Here is a 20,582-nt window from a genome sequence, read left to right as displayed (position 1 = left end):
ACTGCACACTGCCCTAACCTATCTGGACAAGAGGAATACCTATGTGAGAATGCTGTTCATTGACTACAGCTCGGCATTTAACACCATAGTGCCCTCCAAGCTCGTCATCAAGCTCGAGACCCTGGGTCTCGAACCCGCCCTGTGCAACTGGGTACTGGACTTCCTGACGGGCCGCCCCCAGGTGGCGAGGGTAGGCAACAACATCTCCACCCCGCTGATCATCAACACTGGGGCCCCACAAGGGTGCGTTCTGAGCCCTCTCCTGTACTCCCTGTTCACCCACGACTGCGTGGCCACGCACGCCTCCAACTCAATCATCAAGTTTGCGGACGACACAACAGTGGTAGGCTTGATTACCAACAACGACGAGACAGCCTACAGGGAGGAGGTGAGGGCCCTCGGAGTGTGGTGTCAGGAAAATAACCTCACACTCAACGTCAACAAAACTAAGGAGATGATTGTGGACTTCAGGAAACAGCATAGGGAACACCCCCCTATCCACACCGATGGAACAGTAGTGGAGAGGGTAGTAAGTTTTAAGTTCCTCGGCGTACACATCACAGACAAACTGAATTGGTCCACCCACACAGACAGCATCGTGAAGAAGGCGCAGCAGCGCCTCTTCAACCTCAGGAGGCTGAAGAAATTTGGCTTGTCACCAAAAGCACTCACAAACTTCTACAGATGCACAATCGAGAGCATCCTGTCGGGCTGTATCACCGCCTAGTACGGCAACTGCTCCGCCCACCACCGTAAGGCTCTCCAGAGGGTAGTGAGGTCTGCACAACGCATCACCGGGGGCAAACTACCTGCCCTCCAGGACACCTACACCACCCGATGTCACAGGAAGGCCATAAAGATCATCAAGGACAACAACCACCCGAGCCACTGCCTGTTCACCCCGGTATCATCCAGAAGGCGAGGTCAGTACAGGTGCATCAAAGCTGGGACCGAGAGACTGAAAAACAGCTTCTATCTCAAGGCCATCAGACTGTTAAACAGCCACCACTAACATTGAGTAGCTGCTGCCAACACACTGACTCAACTCCAGCCACTTTAATAATGGGAATTGATGAGAAATGATGTAAAATATATCACTAGCCACTTTAAACAATGCTACCTAATATAATGTTTACATACCCTACATTGTTCAACTCATATGTATACGTATATACTGTACTCTATATCATCTACTGCATCTTTATGTAATACATGTATCAATAGCCACTTTAACTATGCCACTTTGTTTACATACTCATCTCATATGTATATACTGTACTCAATACCATCTACTGTATCTTGCCTATGCCGCTCTGTACCATCACTCATTCATATATCTTTATGTACATATTCTTTATCCCCTTACACTTGTGTCTATAAGGTAGTAGTTTTGGAATTGTTAGCTAGATTACTTGCTGGTTATTACTGCGTTGTCGGAACTAGAAGCACAAGCATTTCGCTACACTCGCATTAACATCTGCTAACCATGTGTATGTGACAAATAACATTTGATTTGATTTGATTTAAATGCACTGGGGTTAACGGGGAAGATGGGCGACACCTGGAGGGGGGTGGAGACAATCACAAAGACAGGTGAAACAGATCAGGGTGTGACAGTGTGGGTTTTACCTTAAGTTTGTCTTTTCTAAGGCAAATCTAGCGGGCATCCTTTGTGGGTATCTTTTAGAACCCTGTTTTAGTTGCTTTGCCAACTTTCAGTGTCTTTCATGTCTTTCAGTACCCGTTTGAAACCCATTCTCTTTTGGTTTGGGTGTTTAAGTGCCTCCTTTCCAAATGTTATTGTGTTACAGTGTTAAAATTGATTACATTTAGATGTTGTGTCACTGGCCTAAACACAATACCCAATAATGACAAAGTGGAATTATTATTTATAGAAATGTTGACAAATTAATTAAAAATGAAAAGTTGAAATGTCTTGAGTCGGTAAGTATTTAACTCCTTTGTTAAGGCAAGCCTAAATAAGTTCAGGAGTAAAAATGTGCTTAACAGGTCATACATAATAAGTTGCATGGAATCTGTGTGCAATAATAGTGCTTGACATGATTTTTGAATGACTACCTCATCTCTGTACTCCACACATACAATGATCTGTAAGGACGGGGGAATAATGGGACATTGTCTGATTGTCCTATTTTGCTGATGATTGTTCAATTGTCCAAAAAAAAAATGCCAATAATTATATTGTAAAAAAAAATATATACAATTACCTATAAGGTCCCTCAGTCAAACACACATTCAACTACAAAGAGGTTTTCCAATGCCTTGCAAAGAATGTCACCGAGTGGTAGATGGGTAGAAATAAAAAATACATTGAATATCCCTGTGAGCAAGAAGTTATTAATTACACTTTGGATGGTGTATTAATACACCCAGTCACTACAAAGATACAGGTGTCCTTTATAACTCAGTTGGTGGAGAGGAAGGACACTGCTCAGGGATTTCACCATGAGGCCAATGGTGACTTTAAAACAGTTACAGAGTTTAATGTCTGTGATAGGAGAAAACTGAGGATGGATGGATCGTGACTGACACTGTCTATTCTGTCTTACACGTACGGGACAAATTACAGGCCAAATACAACAAATGTGACAAACAGAGATACAGAGTGGGAAAGCCAGTGTTTATTCACAACAGTAAGACTTAGTTATAAAATGACTTATTTGACGTATAGAAAAGCAAAATGACATATAGAAAAGCATCCATCTCTGCTTCTCTTTCTCCTTGTCCTGTCCTCCCTCACTTCTTAGCAGCAACCTTTTGGGTGTGGAGCTGGAAGATCTGTTCACAGGCGATGGAGAGGCCCACCACCAGAGAGACAAACTCCTCGAAGCTCACCTTCCCATCACCATTCTGGTCCAGATCCTTCATTATCTTGTCTATGGCAGCTGGGTCCTTCTGGGACTGAGAGGGAAGGAGAGATGAAGGAGATGAAGAGAGTAAGTGTGAGTGAGTGAGTGAGTGAGTGAGTGAGTGAGTGAGTGAGTGAGTGAGAGAAATCCCGAGTGGCGTAGCTGGCTAAGGCACTGCATCTCAGTGCTAGATGCGTCACTACAGACACCCCCGAGGGCGGCGCACAATTGGCCCAGCGTTGTCCAGGTTTTGGCCAGTGTAGGCGATCATTGCAAGTAAGAATTTGAAAGAAAGTGAAAGGGGGACAAGAAATACAGGGAAAGTATAGAGGGACAGTAAGATAAAAACAGAGAGAGAGAGAGAGAGAGAGAGAGGGATGTCAGTGTTACCTTCAGGAAGCTGGCCAGTTCTGTCTGCATCAGCTCTTTCAGCTCCTTCTTGCTCAGTGTGTTACAGTCACCGTCCTTGTCGGCATAGCGATGAAACACCGTGATCAGGGACTCCATGGAACTCTCCAACTGAGACGGCATGGCTGCAGAGAAGGATACACTGAGGAGGGGAGAGAGGGAGCGGGGAGATGGGAGGGGAGAGAGGGAGGTGGAGATGGGAGGGGAGATAGAGGGAGGGGGAGATGGGAGGGGAGAGAGGGAGGTGGAGATGGGAGGGGAGATAGAGGGAGGTGGAGATGGTAGGGGAGAGAGGGAGGAGGGAGATGGGAGGGGAGATAGAGGGAGGGGGAGATGGGAGGGGAGGGGAGATAGAGGGATGAGGCAGATGAGAGGGGAGATAGAGGGAGGGGGAGATGGGAGGGATGGGGTGATAGAGGGAGGAGGGAGATGGGAGGGGTGGGGAGATAGAGGGAGGAGGGAGATGAGAAGGGAGATAGAGGGAGGGGGAGATGGGAGGGGTGGGGTGATAGAGGGAGGGGGAGATGGGAGGGGAGGGGAGATACAGGGAGGAGGAAATGGGAGGGGAGGGGTGATAGAGGGAGGGAGGGAGGGGTAGATGAGGGGGAGGGGAGATAGAGGGAGATGAGAGGGGAGGGGTGAAAGAGGGAGATGAGAGGGGAGGGGAGATAGAGGGAGGGGTAGATGAGAGGGGAGATGAGATAGAGGGAGGGGGAGATGGGAGGGGAGGGGAGATACAGGGAGGAGGAAATGGGAGGGGAGATAGAGGGAGGGAGGGAGGGGTAGATGAGGGGGGAGGGGAGAAAGAGGGAGATGAGAGGGGAGGGGTGAAAGAGGGAGATGAGAGGGGAGGGGAGATAGAGGGAGGGGTAGATGAGAGGGGAGGGGAGATAGAGGGAGGGGGAGATGGGAGGGGAGATAGAGGGAGGAGGGAGATGAGAGGGAGGGGTAGATGAGAGGGGAGGGGAGATAGAGGGAGGAGGTGTAAGTTACAGTAGCAGATATATACTCAGTACAGTGAGTGTCTTGATATCACTAAAATGTTGACTAATGGTGAGCTATCCCTTTGCAGAAAACAAATTAACAATGAACATTTAGGGAGGATGGGAGTTGACTTTCTTTGTCTCTGTAAGCAGTCTTTGGCTGGTGTTACTTCCTGGCATTTAAACTGTGATCTTCCACTCCTTTACACATTCCTTCTACCTCAGACCCCTCCTCTTTCTTTTGGTGCCTCCCACTTTCTTTGGTAACATCCAACCTATCATGCTGTGTAGACTTTCCTTTAACCTCTGTCATAGCTTGACCATGTGACACATCATCATAAGTGTGAAAGTTTGGGGAGATGGGGATGGAAAGGGGTGTGACAGGAGAGGAAAGGGTTTTGCAACAGTTCAGTGTAGAGAAATCAGGCTGATGATAATTGGTGAGTAATGCCTATAAATGACATGAACCGGAGGAGGTCTAACAGAGTTCTAAAACAAAAACATTATAGCCTACAAATGAAACATGAAAAGGTTTAGGTATAGATAGACTACATTATGTCTTCATCAGTAAATAGTATGTCCTGTCATCCTGCATAACAAACCATAGAAGAACTGATTTTTGAATCAAAGCAAGCGAAGACTAATGAACATTATAGCCTACAAGTTTGCCGGACGAGACAGATCAGTAGCTAGTCACACTTGGAAACAGTTGTTACAGTTGTGTTTATTACACTAGATAACCTCCTCTGTTAAACCAAAGACACCAATAGTAATAGTAGAATAAGTGGAGATTGGTTACTTACCAAACAGTGGAGAGACGCTAACAAAACAGGGTGGGGAAGTAGCGTACTGCTGAATATATACCAATGATGTTGAATATATACCAATGATGCTGAATCTACTGCGCAAGAGCTGTGGGAAAGATTGTTCTGGAGTTTATGGAGAACAGGCCACGCCCATCTGATTATGAGTGTGTGTAGCCTATGGTGAGGGAGGGAGGGAGGGAGGGGGTTGGAGTTTAGGCATGATGTCTTTGAGTCCTCATCTTTGAATTCAACATGATAAAATAGACATGGATCACATAGAATGTTTTTCTTATTGCTTTAACACACGGATCTCATTCACAGAAATCTATACCAAAGATGCTGAACACAGATGTAGAGAGGGGTGACAAGAGTACACACTAGAATGTTTGGAAGAATAGATCTATGGATGAAAAAGATGGGATGATGTTGCTTGAATGAAATACCATTTTATTCAGTTACATCTTAATACTCCCCAGAGAGAGAACACATTTAGATCAGTTAGAGATTCAATACAGTTTTTTGCTTCATGGCTCATCTCTCCCACTCTGTCCACCACCTCTATCTCATTGTTACAGTATGGTCTTAGTCACTGTCCACCACCTCTATCTCATTGTTACAGTATGGTCGGTCTTATCCTATGTCCACCACCTCTATCTCATTGTTACAGTATGGTCTTATCCTCTGTCCATCACCTATCTCATTGATACTGTATGGTCTTATCCTCTGTCCACCACCTCTATCTCATTGTTACAGTATGGTCTTATCCTCTGTCCACCACCTCTATCTCATTGTTACAGTATTGTCTTAGCCTCTGTCCACCACCTCTATCTCATTGTTACAGTATGGTCTTAGCCTCTTTCCACCACCTCTATCTCATTTTTACAGTATGGTCTTATCCTCTGTCCACCACCTCTATCTCATTGTTACAGTATGGTCTTAGTCTCTGTCCACCACCTATATCTCATTGTTACAGTATGGTCTTAGCCTCTGTCCACCACCTCAATCTCATTGCTACATTATGGTCTTATCCTCTGTCCACCACCGCTATCTCATTGTTACAGTATGGTCTTAGCCTCTGTCCACCACCTCTATCTCATTGTTACAGTATGGTCTTAGCCTCTGTCCACCACCTCTATCTCATTGTTACAGTATGGTCTTATCCTCTGTCCACCACCTCTATCTCATTGTTACAGTATGGTCTTAGTCTCTGTCCACCACCTATATCTCATTGTTACAGTATGGTCTTAGCCTCTGTCCACCACCTCAATCTCATTGCTACATTATGGTCTTATCCTCTGTCCACCACCGCTATCTCATTGTTACAGTATGGTCTTAGCCTCTGTCCACCACCTCTATCTCATTGTTACAGTATGGTCTTATCCTATGTCCACCACCTCTATCTCATTGTTACAGTATGGTCTTATCCTCTGTCCGCCACCTCTATCTCATTGTTACAGTATGGTCTTATCCTCTGTCCGCCACCTCTATCTCATTGTTACAGTATGGTCTTAGCCTATGTCCACCACCTCTATCTCATTGTTACAGTATGGTCTTAGCCTCTGTCCACCACCTCTATCTCATTGTTACAGTATGGTCTTATCCTCTGTCCACCACCTCTATCTCATTGGTACTGTATGGTCTTATACACTGTCCACCACCTCTATCTCATTGTTACAGTATGGTCTTATCCTCTGTCCACCACCTCTATCTAATTGTTACAGTATGGTCTTATCCTCTGTCCACCACCTATCTCATTGGTACTGTATGGTCTTAATCAGTGTCCACCACCTCTATCTCATTGTTACGGTATGGTCTTATCCTCTGTCCACCACCTATCTCATTGTTACAGTATGGTCTTATCCTCTGTCCACCGCCTCTATCTCATTGTTACGGTATGGTCTTATCCTCTGTCCATCACCTATCTCATTGATACTGTATGGTCTTATCCTCTGTCCACCACCTCTATCTCATTGTTACAGTATTGTCTTAGCCTCTGTCCACCACCTCTATATCATTGTTACAGCATGGTCTTATCCTCTGTCCACCACCTCTATCTCATTGTTACAATATGGTCTTATCCTCTGTCCACCACCTCTATCTCATTGTTACAGTATGGTCTGGGTGTGTTCAAATCACCATGAGATCAGTGATAGTGTGTATGTGTGTGAATGTGCGCGGGCGTGTGTGTGTGTGTGTGTGGGGAGGGTTAGATAGGGTGTGTCCCTGTTGTCAAGGTAACATATGGATTGTGTTAGTCTGTGCTTGCTGTATCTTGTGTATCTGTGCTTGCTGTATCTTGTGGTGGTCCTTTCTCTGCATTCTTTTAGCATGACTCTCTCATGCAGGCTGAAACATGCAGAAAAACAGGAAAAGTCACACCAGCCACTCTGGACTCAACTCCTAATGTTGGCATAGCATTGGCTTTGAGACGGTCATGAAGGTGTGCATTTAACTGGCACCAACAAATTCAGATTAAAAGCAACACAATCGCCAAAAGATTCTTCAGTCTCCAAAATGTTGATTGGTAAACTGTAATGCACTATGCACACTTATCAGGAGTTGGCTGTATATTGGTCATGTTTGGCACCATCAGTTTAATACATCCCAGTAGTCCTCCTGACCAGAAGAAGAAACCTGGGCGTAAGTAAAAGGCAAAGCATGTGTTCTTCTGACACATATGTGATGGATATTCCAAGCTGATGTCCTTTTTCTCCCCAGCATCAGAAAAGCACAGCAAGTCACTTATAGTTATGAGAATCAACTCTCCTTCTTCTGGGTCTTGTGCTGCATACAAATCAGCGCACGTTAGCAACAACCGTCTTTGTATAGGGACACCGATCCCATAGAGGTTAAAAAAGAAGAAGACATCAGAATCATATCAGATATAGAGTTCAAATGTATTCAATTTTGAGTTTGCGTCCCAATATTACACTTTATATACATCACAGAAGACTGAAATGTAACAATACCGTTTGCCATTTAAACACCAGATTTTCTGTGTTTTAATTTGTATTTATTTATTATTAATTATGGATTATGTGTTACATACTCCTACAGTATGTAACACAATTCATAATGAATAATAAATTCAAATAAATTCAAACACAGAAAAGCTGATGTTTCTATGGCAAACTGTCACGACTTCCGCTGAAGTTGGTTCCTCTCCTTGTTCGGGCGGTGTTCGGCGGTCTGCGTCGCCGGTCTTCTATCCATCATCGATCCACCTTTCCTTTTCCATTTGTTTTGTCTTGTCCACACACCTGGTTTCAATTCCATCATTACATGTTGTGTATTTAACCCTCTGTTCCCCCCATGTTCTTGTCCGGTAATTGTTTATTGTAGTGCTTGTGCACGTTATGCTGGTGTGTAACGGGTTTTGTACCCATTGATTTATTGTTCTGTTTACGGTGGTTTTGTTTATTAAACTGCACTGTTGTAAATCAGTTTTTGCCCTCCTGCGCCTGACTTCTCTGCCGCCAGTACGCACCCCTTAAACAAACGGCCCGATCACCTCTCTCCCCATACACCTCTCACCATGGCTGGGCTGGAGTAACACATTCACCTCAGTCCATCTACAAACACATAGGCTATTAGCTATGCAATTGTAATGTTATAACTCTGAAAGGGGGAAATATGAGAAATGATTCACACAAAATTCTAGAACATTACAGACCCGTATCTACAACGCATCAGAGCAGGAGTGCTGATCTAAGATTAGGTCCTCCCTGTCCATAAAACATATTCATATTTATTTATGATGTCATCGTGACATCTTTCAAGGTAAATCTTTTTAGAAGTAGAGTAGAATGGTTGAATAAGAGTTCATAATGTAACATCATTCTGACAAGTAGGGTTCTTTAGCCTACATTCACCCTTGATTTGACACTTCTTGATCATCAGATCTTCAGAATACCTACAGTACCAGTCAAAGGTCTGGACATACCTACTCATTCAAGGCTCTTTATTTGTACTATGTTCAACATTGTAGAATAATAGTGAAAACATCAAAACTATGACAGGACACATATGGAATCATGTAGTAACCAAAAAAGTGTTAAACAAATCAAAATCTATTTTATATTTGATATTCTTCAAAGTAGCCACCCTTTGCCTTGCTGACAGCTTTGCACACTCTTGTCATTGAGCTAAACTATCTTAGTACATGGTGGCTCAGTAGCAAGTATATGCCAGAAGTGTGTGAACATGTTTCCCTCAAGCATCTCTAGGGGGAACTTTTCCCATAGCAGCACTGAAGCGGCAGGGCTTACCTCGAATCTCTTTCTGTTTTGAGTAGCTCAGTAAAAACAAAAACAAATAAATTTATGACACTCAATATTTTCAATGGGTTTTAATTACAAATTCCAATTTAACAAAAATATAAACAGACCATAACAAAAATGACCTCAATCAATAATCTGGGTCTGTAGGCAACCAATTCAAACAAGTGCTGAGTACGTGGGGATGATGTATGGGAGGGTTATTCAACTGGAGGCCCACGGACCAGATCCAGCCAGTTTAACAATTTAGAATGGCCCTTTCATCAATTCTGAACAATCATTTAAAAAATCTGCACAATATTGCAGCTAAAATCTGATGTTTTGTGCTGAAAGAGCCCTCTTTCAATATACTCCAATAGGTTGATATTTTTTCCTGTTTTCTCTATGGGTGCAGTAGTAGGCCTTGGATGCTCCGCGTGGGGCCTGGCTAACGTAGAGCTGTTGCAGCAGTCGCTGGTTGGGTTGAGGTTGACATCTTGCTCCGTGGAGGCTGGCAATGTTTTATTGACATCATCAATCAATGTTTTATTGACATCATCATTGACATTGGTGGGGCCCGTGCACGGCTGGGGGCACGGGTAGACTGCTGCAGGTGGTAGATGCAGCAGGTAGTAGATGCAGCAGTCCCAGGGTCTTTATCCCTTTGGGCTGCTGTGGTTGCAGTTTGTTTTTGCTTGTCGACCGGGATCAAAAAAATCTGATATTATTTTCTGAGATGACATTTTGATTTTGATTGACCTTGACACGTGAAAGTTGCTACTGCTAGTGCTAGCCTACAGGAAATGATTCATCAACGTTCAATCCCATTCATTCAACCTCGCAATAGTACATTTATTGTCAATGATTGGTTGTACAGTTTGAATATATATCTATATTTTCTCTCCTCAACTCCCAATTTCATCGCGGGACAACTGAAAATGATTATTGCTGTAGAAGAAGACAATGAAAATAATCTAAAGTGTCTTGTAGCCGTCAAAATTGTCAACTTGAGAAAACAATAGCCTATCTTACTGGCACCATTGTCCATATCCCAAATGAGTGTTCTCTGTGCAAATTCACTCTTTATCATTGGGTCAATGCCACTTCAAACTTTGTTTTTGGAAAATAATTTCCTCTTCCAGGTTAGATGGATGTCATAGTTGTTATGACCAGGTTCATAGCTCGTGACAACAAAGGGAGACCACGCTTAACTTCAAAAAGGCATACATTTATTCAACTAAATAACAACAACGACAAACATGTACCAAGCTGTGGGCGTCTGTAGGATCAGTAGTGTGTGCAGTGTGTTCATGAGTGGAGACAGGAGAGGGTGTTGTATTGTGAAAACAGACAAAAAAAACACTAAAGGTGGTGGAAGCTAGCCTGCCAGTCAAGGAAGAGAGAGAGCGTTGGCTGATGTGGCCACCCTTTATAGCCTACAGGCCAACTCTGTCCAGGTGCACCACATCAGCTGACGTTCCTCCCAGCTCTGCCCATTGGCCTTCTGCAACAAGCAGACTACCAAACAGGAGATTCCAGCAGACAGAGTGGGAGGGACGTCACATATTGTGCAATTTGTGTCTCCCCTTTTCATAGGCCAAAATTAGATGCGTGCAGACAAGGTCGTTTTTATATCTGTTTATCAGAGTCAGCCGTAGCCTATAGGTCTATACTATAGGTCTATATATTTCCATCTTGTCATTTTTGTCAGATTATAAAAGATTCTGCTAATGTCTCCAGTCATATAAAGTGTCATAGAATTGCATGAAATGTGTTTATAAACACAGAAAGAAAGGAGAAGAAACGTACCTGACATAGCTTATAGCTTAGGCCTCCTCTACGCCAATACAGGGGCAGCCATGCATTGAACACTGCAGTCTTTTAACACAAACAGTGATTGAGTTGTATTATTAGCCTAAATTATCTAATCTACTCATCACATTATGAATAGTTGGCTTACCAGGATATTTTACAAATTTTTCTCCATACAGAATGGGGACCATATATAGAGAGAGCTGAGAGCTCTCCATACAGAATGGGGACCATAAATAAACAGAGCTGAGAGCTCTCCATACAGAATGGGGACCATATATAGACAGAGCTGAGAGCTCTCCATACAGAATGGGGACCATATATAGACAGAGCTGAGAGCTCTCCATACAGAATGGGGACCATATATAGACAGCGCTGAGAGCTCTCCATACAGAATGGGGACCATATATAGACAGAGCTGAGAGCTCTCCATACAGAATGGGGACCATATATAGACAGAGCTGAGAGCTCTCCATACAGAATGGGGACCATATATAGACAGAGCTGAGTTCTCTCCATACAGAATGGGGACCATATATAAACAGAGCTGAGAGCTCTCCATACAGAATGGGGACCATATATAGACAGAGCTGAGAGCTCTCCATACAGAATGGGGACCATATATAGACAGAGCTGAGTTCTCTCCATACAGAATGGGGACCATATATAGACAGAGCTGAGAGCTCTCCATACAGAATGGGGACCATATATAGACAGAGCTGAGTTCTCTCCATACAGAATGGGGACCAAATATAGACAGAGCTGAGAGCTCTCCATACAGAATGGGGACCATATATAAACAGAGCTGAGAGCTCTCCATACAGAATGGGGACCATATATAGACAGAGCTGAGTTCTCTCCATACAGAATGGGGACCATATATAAACAGAGCTGAGAGCTCTCCATACAGAATGGGGACCATATATAAACAGAGCTGAGTTCTCTCCATACAGAATGGGGACCATATATAGACAGAGCTGAGAGCTCTCCATACAGAATGGGGACCATATATAAACAGAGCTGAGAGCTCTCCATACAGAATGGGGACCATATATAAACAGAGCTGAGAGCTCTCCATACAGAATGGGGACCATATATAAACAGAGCTGAGAGCTCTCCATACAGAATGGGGACCATATATAAACAGAGCTGAGAGCTCTCCATACAGAATGGGGACCATATATAAACAGAGCTGAGAGCTCTCCATACAGAATGGGGACCATATATAGGCAAAGCTGAGAGCTCTCCATCCAGAATGGGGACCATATATAGACAGAGCTGAGAGCTCTCCATATACAGAATGGGGACCATATGGGGACCATATATAAACAGAGCTGAGAGCTCTCCATACAGAATGGGGACCATATATAAACAGAGCTGAGAGCTCTCCATACAGAATGGGGACCATATGTAGACAGAGCTGAGAGCTCTCCATCCAGAATGGGGACCATATATAAACAGAGCTGAGAGCTCTCCATACAGAATGGGGACCATATATAAACAGAGCTGAGAGCTCTCCATACAGAATGGGGACCATATATAGACAGAGCTGAGAGCTCTCCATACAGAATGGGGACCATATATAAACAGAGCTGAGAGCTCTCCATACAGAATGGGGACCATATATAGACAGAGCTGAGAGCTCTCCATACAGAATGGGGACCTTATATAGACAGAGCTGAGAGCTCTCCATACAGAATGGGGACCATATGTAGACAGAGCTGAGAGCTCTCCATCCAGAATGGGGACCATATATAAACAGAGCTGAGTTCTCTCCATACAGAATGGGGACCTTATATAAACAGAGCTGAGTTCTCTCCATACAGAATGGGGACCATATATAAACAGAGCTGAGAGCTCTCCATACAGAATGGGGACCATATATAAACAGAGCTGAGTTCTCTCCATACAGAATGGGGACCATATATAGACAGAGCTGAGAGCTCTCCATACAGAATGGGGACCATATATAAACAGAGCTGAGTTCTCTCCATACAGAATGGGGACCTTATATAAACAGAGCTGAGTTCTCTCCATACAGAATGGGGACCATATATAAACAGAGCTGAGAGCTCTCCATACAGAATGGGGACCATATATAGACAGAGCTGAGAGCTCTCCATACAGAATGGGGACCATATATAGACAGAGCTGAGAGCTCTCCATACAGAATGGGGACCATATATAGACAGCGCTGAGAGCTCTCCATACAGAATGGGGACCATATATAGACAGAGCTGAGAGCTCTCCATACAGAATGGGGACCATATATAGACAGAGCTGAGAGCTCTCCATACAGAATGGGGACCATATATAGACAGAGCTGAGAGCTCTCCATACAGAATGGGGACCATATATAGACAGAGCTGAGAGCTCTCCATACAGAATGGGGACCATATATAGACAGAGCTGAGAGCTCTCCATACAGAATGGGGACCATATATAGACAGAGCTGAGAGCTCTCCATACAGAATGGGGACCATATATAGACAGAGCTGAGAGCTCTCCATACAGAATGGGGACCATATATAGACAGAGCTGAGAGCTCTCCATACAGAATGGGGACCATATATAGACAGCGCTGAGAGCTCTCCATACAGAATGGGGACCATATATAGACAGAGCTGAGAGCTCTCCATACAGAATGGGGACCATATATAGACAGAGCTGAGAGCTCTCCATACAGAATGGGGACCATATATAGACAGAGCTGAGAGCTATCCATACAGAATGGGGACCATATATAGACAGAGCTGAGAGCTCTCCATACAGATTGGGGACCATATATAGACAGAGCTGAGAGCTCTCCATACAGAATGGGGACCATATATAGACAGAGCTGAGTTCTCTCCATACAGAATGGGGACCATATATAGACAGAGCTGAGAGCTCTCCATACAGAATGGGGACCATATATAGACAGAGCTGAGAGCTCTCCATACAGAATGGGGACCATATATAGACAGAGCTGAGAGCTCTCCATACAGAATGGGGACCATATATAAAAAGAGCTGAGAGCTCTCCATACAGAATGGGGACCATATATAGACAGAGCTGAGAGCTCTCCATCCAGAATGGGGACCATATATAAACAGAGCTGAGAGCTCTCCATACAGAATGGGGACCATATATAAACAGAGCTGAGAGCTCTCCATACAGAATGGGGACCATATATAGACAGAGCTGAGTTCTCTCCATACAGAATGGGGACCATATATAAACAGAGCTGAGAGCTCTCCATACAGAATGGGGACCATATATAGACAGAGCTGAGAGCTCTCCATACAGAATGGGGACCATATATAAACAGAGCTGAGAGCTCTCCATACAGAATGGGGACCATATATAGACAGAGCTGAGAGCTCTCCATACAGAATGGGGACCATATATAAACAGAGCTGAGAGCTCTCCATACAGAATGGGGACCATATATAGACAGAGCTGAGAGCTCTCCATACAGAATGGGGACCATATATAAAAAGAGCTGAGAGCTCTCCATACAGAATGGGGACCATATATAGACAGAGCTGAGAGCTCTCCATCCAGAATGGGGACCATATATAAACAGAGCTGAGAGCTCTCCATACAGAATGGGGACCATATATAAACAGAGCTGAGAGCTCTCCATACAGAATGGGGACCATATATAGACAGAGCTGAGTTCTCTCCATACAGAATGGGGACCATATATAAACAGAGCTGAGAGCTCTCCATACAGAATGGGGACCATATATAGACAGAGCTGAGAGCTCTCCATACAGAATGGGGACCATATATAAACAGAGCTGAGAGCTCTCCATACAGAATGGGGACCATATATAGACAGAGCTGAGAGCTCTCCATACAGAATGGGGACCATATATAAACAGAGCTGAGAGCTCTCCATACAGAATGGGGACCATATATAGGCAAAGCTGAGAGCTCTCCATACAGAATGGGGACCATATATAAACAGAGCTGAGAGCTCTCCATACAGAATGGGGACCATATGGGGACCATATATAAACAGAGCTGAGAGCTCTCCATACAGAATGGGGACCATATATAAACAGAGCTGAGAGCTCTCCATACAGAATGGGGACCATATATAGACAGAGCTGAGAGCTCTCCATACAGAATGGGGACCATATATAGACAGAGCTGAGAGCTCTCCATACAGAATGGGGACCATATATAAACAGAGCTGAGAGCTCTCCATACAGAATGGGGACCATATATAGGCAAAGCTGAGAGCTCTCCATCCAGAATGGGGACCATATATAAACAGAGCTGAGAGCTCTCCATACAGAATGGGGACCATATATAAACAGAGCTGAGAGCTCTCCATACAGAATGGGGACCATATATAGGCAAAGCTGAGAGCTCTCCATCCAGAATGGGGACCATATATAGACAGAGCTGAGAGCTCTCCATACAGAATGGGGACCTTATATAGGCAAAGCTGAGAGCTCTCCATCCAGAATGGGGACCATTTATAGGCAAAGCTGAGAGCTCTCCATACAGAATGGGGACCATATATAGACAGAGCTGAGAGCTCTCCATATACAGAATGGGGACCATATATAGACAGAGCTGAGAGCTCTCCATACAGAATGGGGACCATATATAGACAGAGCTGAGAGCTCTCCATACAGAATGGGGACCATATATAGACAGAGCTGAGAGCTCTCCATATACAGAATGGGGACCATATATAGACAGAGCTGAGAGCTCTCCATACAGAATGGGGACCATATATAAACAGAGCTGAGAGCTCTCCATACAGAATTGGGACCATATATAAACAGAGCTGAGAGCTCTCCATACAGAATGGGGACCATATATAGACAGAGCTGAGAGCTCTCCATATACAGAATGGGGACCATATATAGACAGAGCTGAGAGCTCTCCATACAGAATGGGGACCATATATAAACAGAGCTGAGAGCTCTCCATACAGAATGGGGACCATATATAGACAGAGCTGAGAGCTCTCCATACAGAATGGGGACCATATATAAACAGAGCTGAGAGCTCTCCATACAGAATGGGGACCATATATAGACAGAGCTGAGAGTTCTCCATACAGAATGGGGACCATATGTAGACAGAGCTGAGAGCTCTCCATACAGAATGGGGACCATATATAGACAGAGCTGAGTTCTCTCCATACAGAATGGGGACCATATATAGACAGAGCTGAGAGCTCTCCATACAGAATGGGGACCATATATAAACAGTGCTGAGAGCTCTCCATACAGAATGGGGACCAAATATAAATATCCCATGTTTTTTCTCTCTCCTACCCCAATCCCATGATCATTTATATAAATGCATATAATTGAGAATAGGCTTGTTGTACAAAAACATTTAGCATTTGTTTTTTCTAAATCTCTCGTTCCAATGCGCTTCCTCTGAATCCGTACCATAACCAACCATGTTAGTACTGCAAAGTTTATAAGGACACACCTCAGATATTGCCAGCCCTCCCACCTCAGCGCGAGATCATATGAAACAGTTCAATTACCAATCCTAGCGTTAGAAAATAGAGGAGTGCTTGCTTTAACAAGTTATAATTGCCAAGCATGTGTTTGACAATTGCACTGACTGAAAGCCAGCCCAAAATAGAGCCCATAGTGAAGTGTTTCCCAAACTAGGGTTCGCTACATGGGGACACATGATTTGAAAATAGGGCTGTGAGAGAACCTTTTTGCTTGGATCATAGAAACAGGGTTACATCAGTAACATCCGGTAGCTGCTAGATGCTGTTGTAATAAACAGCTGTTTCTGTTTTCTTCCTTCAAATGTGGCTCTATCTTTTGAATGGTTTATGCTACAAAGTATTGGGATCCAATCAGTGAAAGATAAGACTCAGGAATTAGTAGGTACATTATTGCCTGATGATCTTCTGAACTTCCTACTACATTTCTGATGCATGTCATACTGTCTTCAGATTTAAATACTGTCAAAAATACTGTCAGACTGATTCGTAATTGACTGTCATAGCCCAAATGAACAAACAAACAGAAACTGTGGCATAGCAATATCATCATTGAGGGAGAAAGGAAAGAGAGGGAGGAGAGATGGAGGACAAGCAGTACTTTAAGAGTTCTCAGGACATCTAGTGGTGAGTTTTGGATTATTTTGATCTTCACAAACAACACTTTGATGATGTCATCGTAAACCACAGCGCTGCAGACAGACAGACAGACCTGCAGACAGGCAGGCAGGCAGGCAGGCAGGTAGGCAGACAGACATGTACACTGCTCAAAAAGGGAACACTAAAATAACACATCCTAGATCTGAATAAATGAAATATTCTTATTAAATACTTTTTTCTTTACATAGTTGAATGTGCTGACAACAAAATCACACAAAAATTATCAATTTAAATCAAATTTATCAACCCATGGAGGTCTGGATTTGGAGTCACACTCAAAATTAATGTGGAAAACCACACTACAGGCTGATACAATTTTAATGTAATGTCCTTAAAACAAGTAAAAATTAGGCTCAGTAGTGTGTGTTGCCTCCACGTGTCTGTATGACCTCCCTACAATGCCTGGGCATGCTCCTGATGAGGTGGCGCAAGGTCTCCTGAGGGAGCTCCTCCCAGACCTGGACTAAAGCATCCAGAGCGAGACATGATGTCCCAGATGTGCTCAATTGGATTCAGGTCTGGGGAACGGGCGGGCCAGTCCATAGCATCAATGCCTTCCTCTTGCAGGAACTGCTGACACACTCCAGCCACATGAGTTCTAGCATTGTCTTGCATTAGGAGGAACCCAGGGCCAACCGCACCAGCATATGGTCTAACAAGGGGTCTGAGGATCTCATCTCGGTACCTAATGGCAGTCAGGCTACCTCTGGCGAGCACATGGAGGGCTGCCCAAAGAAATGCCACCCCACACCATGACTGACCCACCGCCAAACCGGTCATGCTGGAGGATGTTGCAGGCAGCAGAACGTTCTCCACGGCGTCTCCAGACTCTGTCACGTCTGTCACATGTGCTCAGTGTGAACCTGCTTTCATCTGTGAAGAGCACAGGGCGCCAGTGGAGAATTTGCCAATCTTGGTGTTCTCTGGCAAATGCCAAGCGTCCTACACAGTGTTGGGCTGTAAGCACAACCCCCACCTATGGACGTCAGGCCCTCATACCACCCTCATGGAGTTTCTGACCGTTTGAGCAGACACATGCACATTTGTGGTCTGCTGGAGGTCATTTTGCAGGGCTCTGGCAGTGCTCCTCCTGCTCCTCCTTGCACAAAGGCGGAGGTAGCGGTCCTGCTGCTGGGTTGTTGCCCTCCTACGGCCTCCTCCACATCTACTGATGTACTGGCCTGTCTCCTGGTAGCGCCTCCATGCTCTGGACACTACGCTGACAGACACAGCAATCCTTCTTGCCACAGCTCGCATTGATGTGCCATCCTGGATGAGCTGCACTACCTGAGCCACTTGTGTGGGTTGTAGACTCCGTCTCATGCTACCACTAGAGTGAAAGCACCACCAGCATTCAAAAGTGACCAAAATATCAGCCAGGAAGCATAGGAACTGAGAAGTGGTCTGTGGTCCCCTCCTGCAGAACCACTCCTTTATTGGGGGTGTCTTGCTAATTGCCTATAATTTCCACCTGTTGTCTATTCCATTTGCACAACAGCATGTGACATTTATTGTCAATCAGTGTTGCTTCCTAAGTGGACAGTTTGATTTCACAGAAGTGTGATTGACTTGGAGTTACATTGTGTTGTTTAAGTGTTCCCTTTATTTTTTTGAGCAGTGTACAAAGTAACCCTCACAAAGGTATAATAAAGTTTAAATGAAATGATTTTAACTAAATGTTTGTGTATCATGAGTTAATATTACAGTCAACAAAGGGATATGTGTAATCTTGGTTAACCCAGGTAATTGTTCAGCTGCTCGATTACTAGGATTGAGGGGGAGAACCACAGAGCACAGCCTTATCTTTATGCTATTTGCCTCATGACTCCTGAAGGCTTTGTTGACTATGGACTTGCTTGTTTACCCGACTGTGGGACAGACTATGTTTGTTCCCACTTTCAGGACTGACTCTCTATTGGTTGCACAGACTCTTGGCCTCCCATCATATTCTAACCACCTCTCACCAGCTTTGTATGTATGTTACCTGATGAAATTGCTGTACAATATGATCTGATGCACATTCAAATGTCTTAAAAAATGAACACTGCAGAGCTCTCACTGTCCTCTGCCATGCCCTGATTGTATTACTGCTGATGATATCTGGAAATGTGCATGTTCACCTTGGCCCATCTACTGTCGCTCTGTCCACCATCTCTATCTCATTGGTACAGTATGGTCTTATCCTCTGTGTCATGTTTACTGCCCCTCTCTCCACCACCTCTATCTCATTGTTACAGTGTGGTCTTAGCCTCTGTCCACCACCTCTATCTCATTGTTACAGTATGGTCTTATCCTCTGTCCACCACCTCTATCTCATTGTTACAGTATGGTCTGATCCTCTGTCCACCACCTCTATCTCATTGTTACAGTATGGTCTTATCCTCTGTCCACCACCTCTATCTCATTGTTACAGTATGGTCTTATCCTCTGTCCACCACATCCATCTAATTGTTACAGTATGGTCTTATCCTCTGTCCACCACCTCTATCTCATTGTTACAGTATGGTCTGATCCTCTGTCCACCACCTCTATCTCATTGTTACAGTATGGTCTTATCCTCTGTCCACCACCTCTATCTCATTGTTACAGTATGGTCTTAACCTCTGTCCACCACCTCTATCTCATTGTTACAGTATGGTCTTATCCTCTGTCCACCACCTCTATCTCATTGTTACAGTATGGTCTTAGCCTCTGTCCACCACCTCTATCTCATTGTTACAGTATGGTCTTATCCTCTGTGTCACGTATTCTGCCCCTCTGTCCACCACCTCTATCTCATTGTTACAGTATGGTCTTATCCTCTTTCCACCATCTCTATCTCATTGTTACAGTATGGTCTTATCCTCCTTGTCACGTATTCTGCCCCTCTGTCCACCACCTCTATCTCATTGTTACAGTATGGTCTTATCCTCTGTCCACCACCTCTATCTCATTGTTACAGTATGGTCTTATCCTCTGTCCACCACCTCTATCTCATTAATACAATATGGTCTTAGCCTCTGTGTCACGTATACTGCCCCTCCGGCATTCAAGGTCGCCAGTCTGCTCATCATTACGTACACCTGTCACCATTGTTAGGTGCACCAACGCCTCATCAGACTTACCTGGGCTCCATCACCTCCCTGATTACCTCCCCTATATCTGCCATTCCTCTTGGTTCCTTCCCCAGGTGTTATTGTTTCTGTTTCACTGTTTCATGTCTGTATGCTACTCGTGTTTCTTGTTTTGTTCCTTGTGTTATTTATTATTAAAGTCACTCCCTGTACTTGCATCCCGACACCCAGCGTCCACAAGTTACACTCTGCCTC

At 44.3% G+C, this 20,582-nt stretch overlaps 1 protein-coding gene across 2 annotated transcripts in view; it reads right to left on the bottom strand.

Annotated features, from left to right (window-relative positions):
• Positions 1-2,622: 2,622 nt before the first annotated feature.
• Positions 2,623-20,582, bottom strand: part of LOC118936617 (protein S100-A1) — a 43,763-nt gene continuing 25,803 nt past the window's right edge. The window contains exons 1-3 of one of the 2 annotated variants that reach the window (XM_036967704.2): positions 5,065-5,137; positions 3,261-3,420; positions 2,623-2,922 (exon numbers count right to left, since the gene is read on the bottom strand). In XM_036967704.2, coding sequence (XP_036823599.1) covers positions 2,758-2,922; positions 3,261-3,401 — 306 coding nt within the window. In that variant the 5' untranslated portion in view covers positions 3,402-3,420; positions 5,065-5,137 and the 3' untranslated portion in view covers positions 2,623-2,757. Of the gene's footprint in view, positions 2,923-3,260; positions 3,421-5,064; positions 5,138-20,582 lie in introns of those variants that run through there. The other variant, XM_090223843.1, reaches the window with a different exon arrangement.

Source organism: Oncorhynchus mykiss, chromosome 3 (assembly GCF_057628025.1).
Source record: "Oncorhynchus mykiss isolate SJ-2025 chromosome 3, ASM5762802v1, whole genome shotgun sequence".
NCBI classification, from domain to species: Eukaryota; Metazoa; Chordata; class Actinopteri; order Salmoniformes; family Salmonidae; genus Oncorhynchus; species Oncorhynchus mykiss.
The sequence above is the reverse complement of the archived record's forward strand: the minus strand, read 5'-3'. Positions and strand labels throughout refer to the sequence as shown.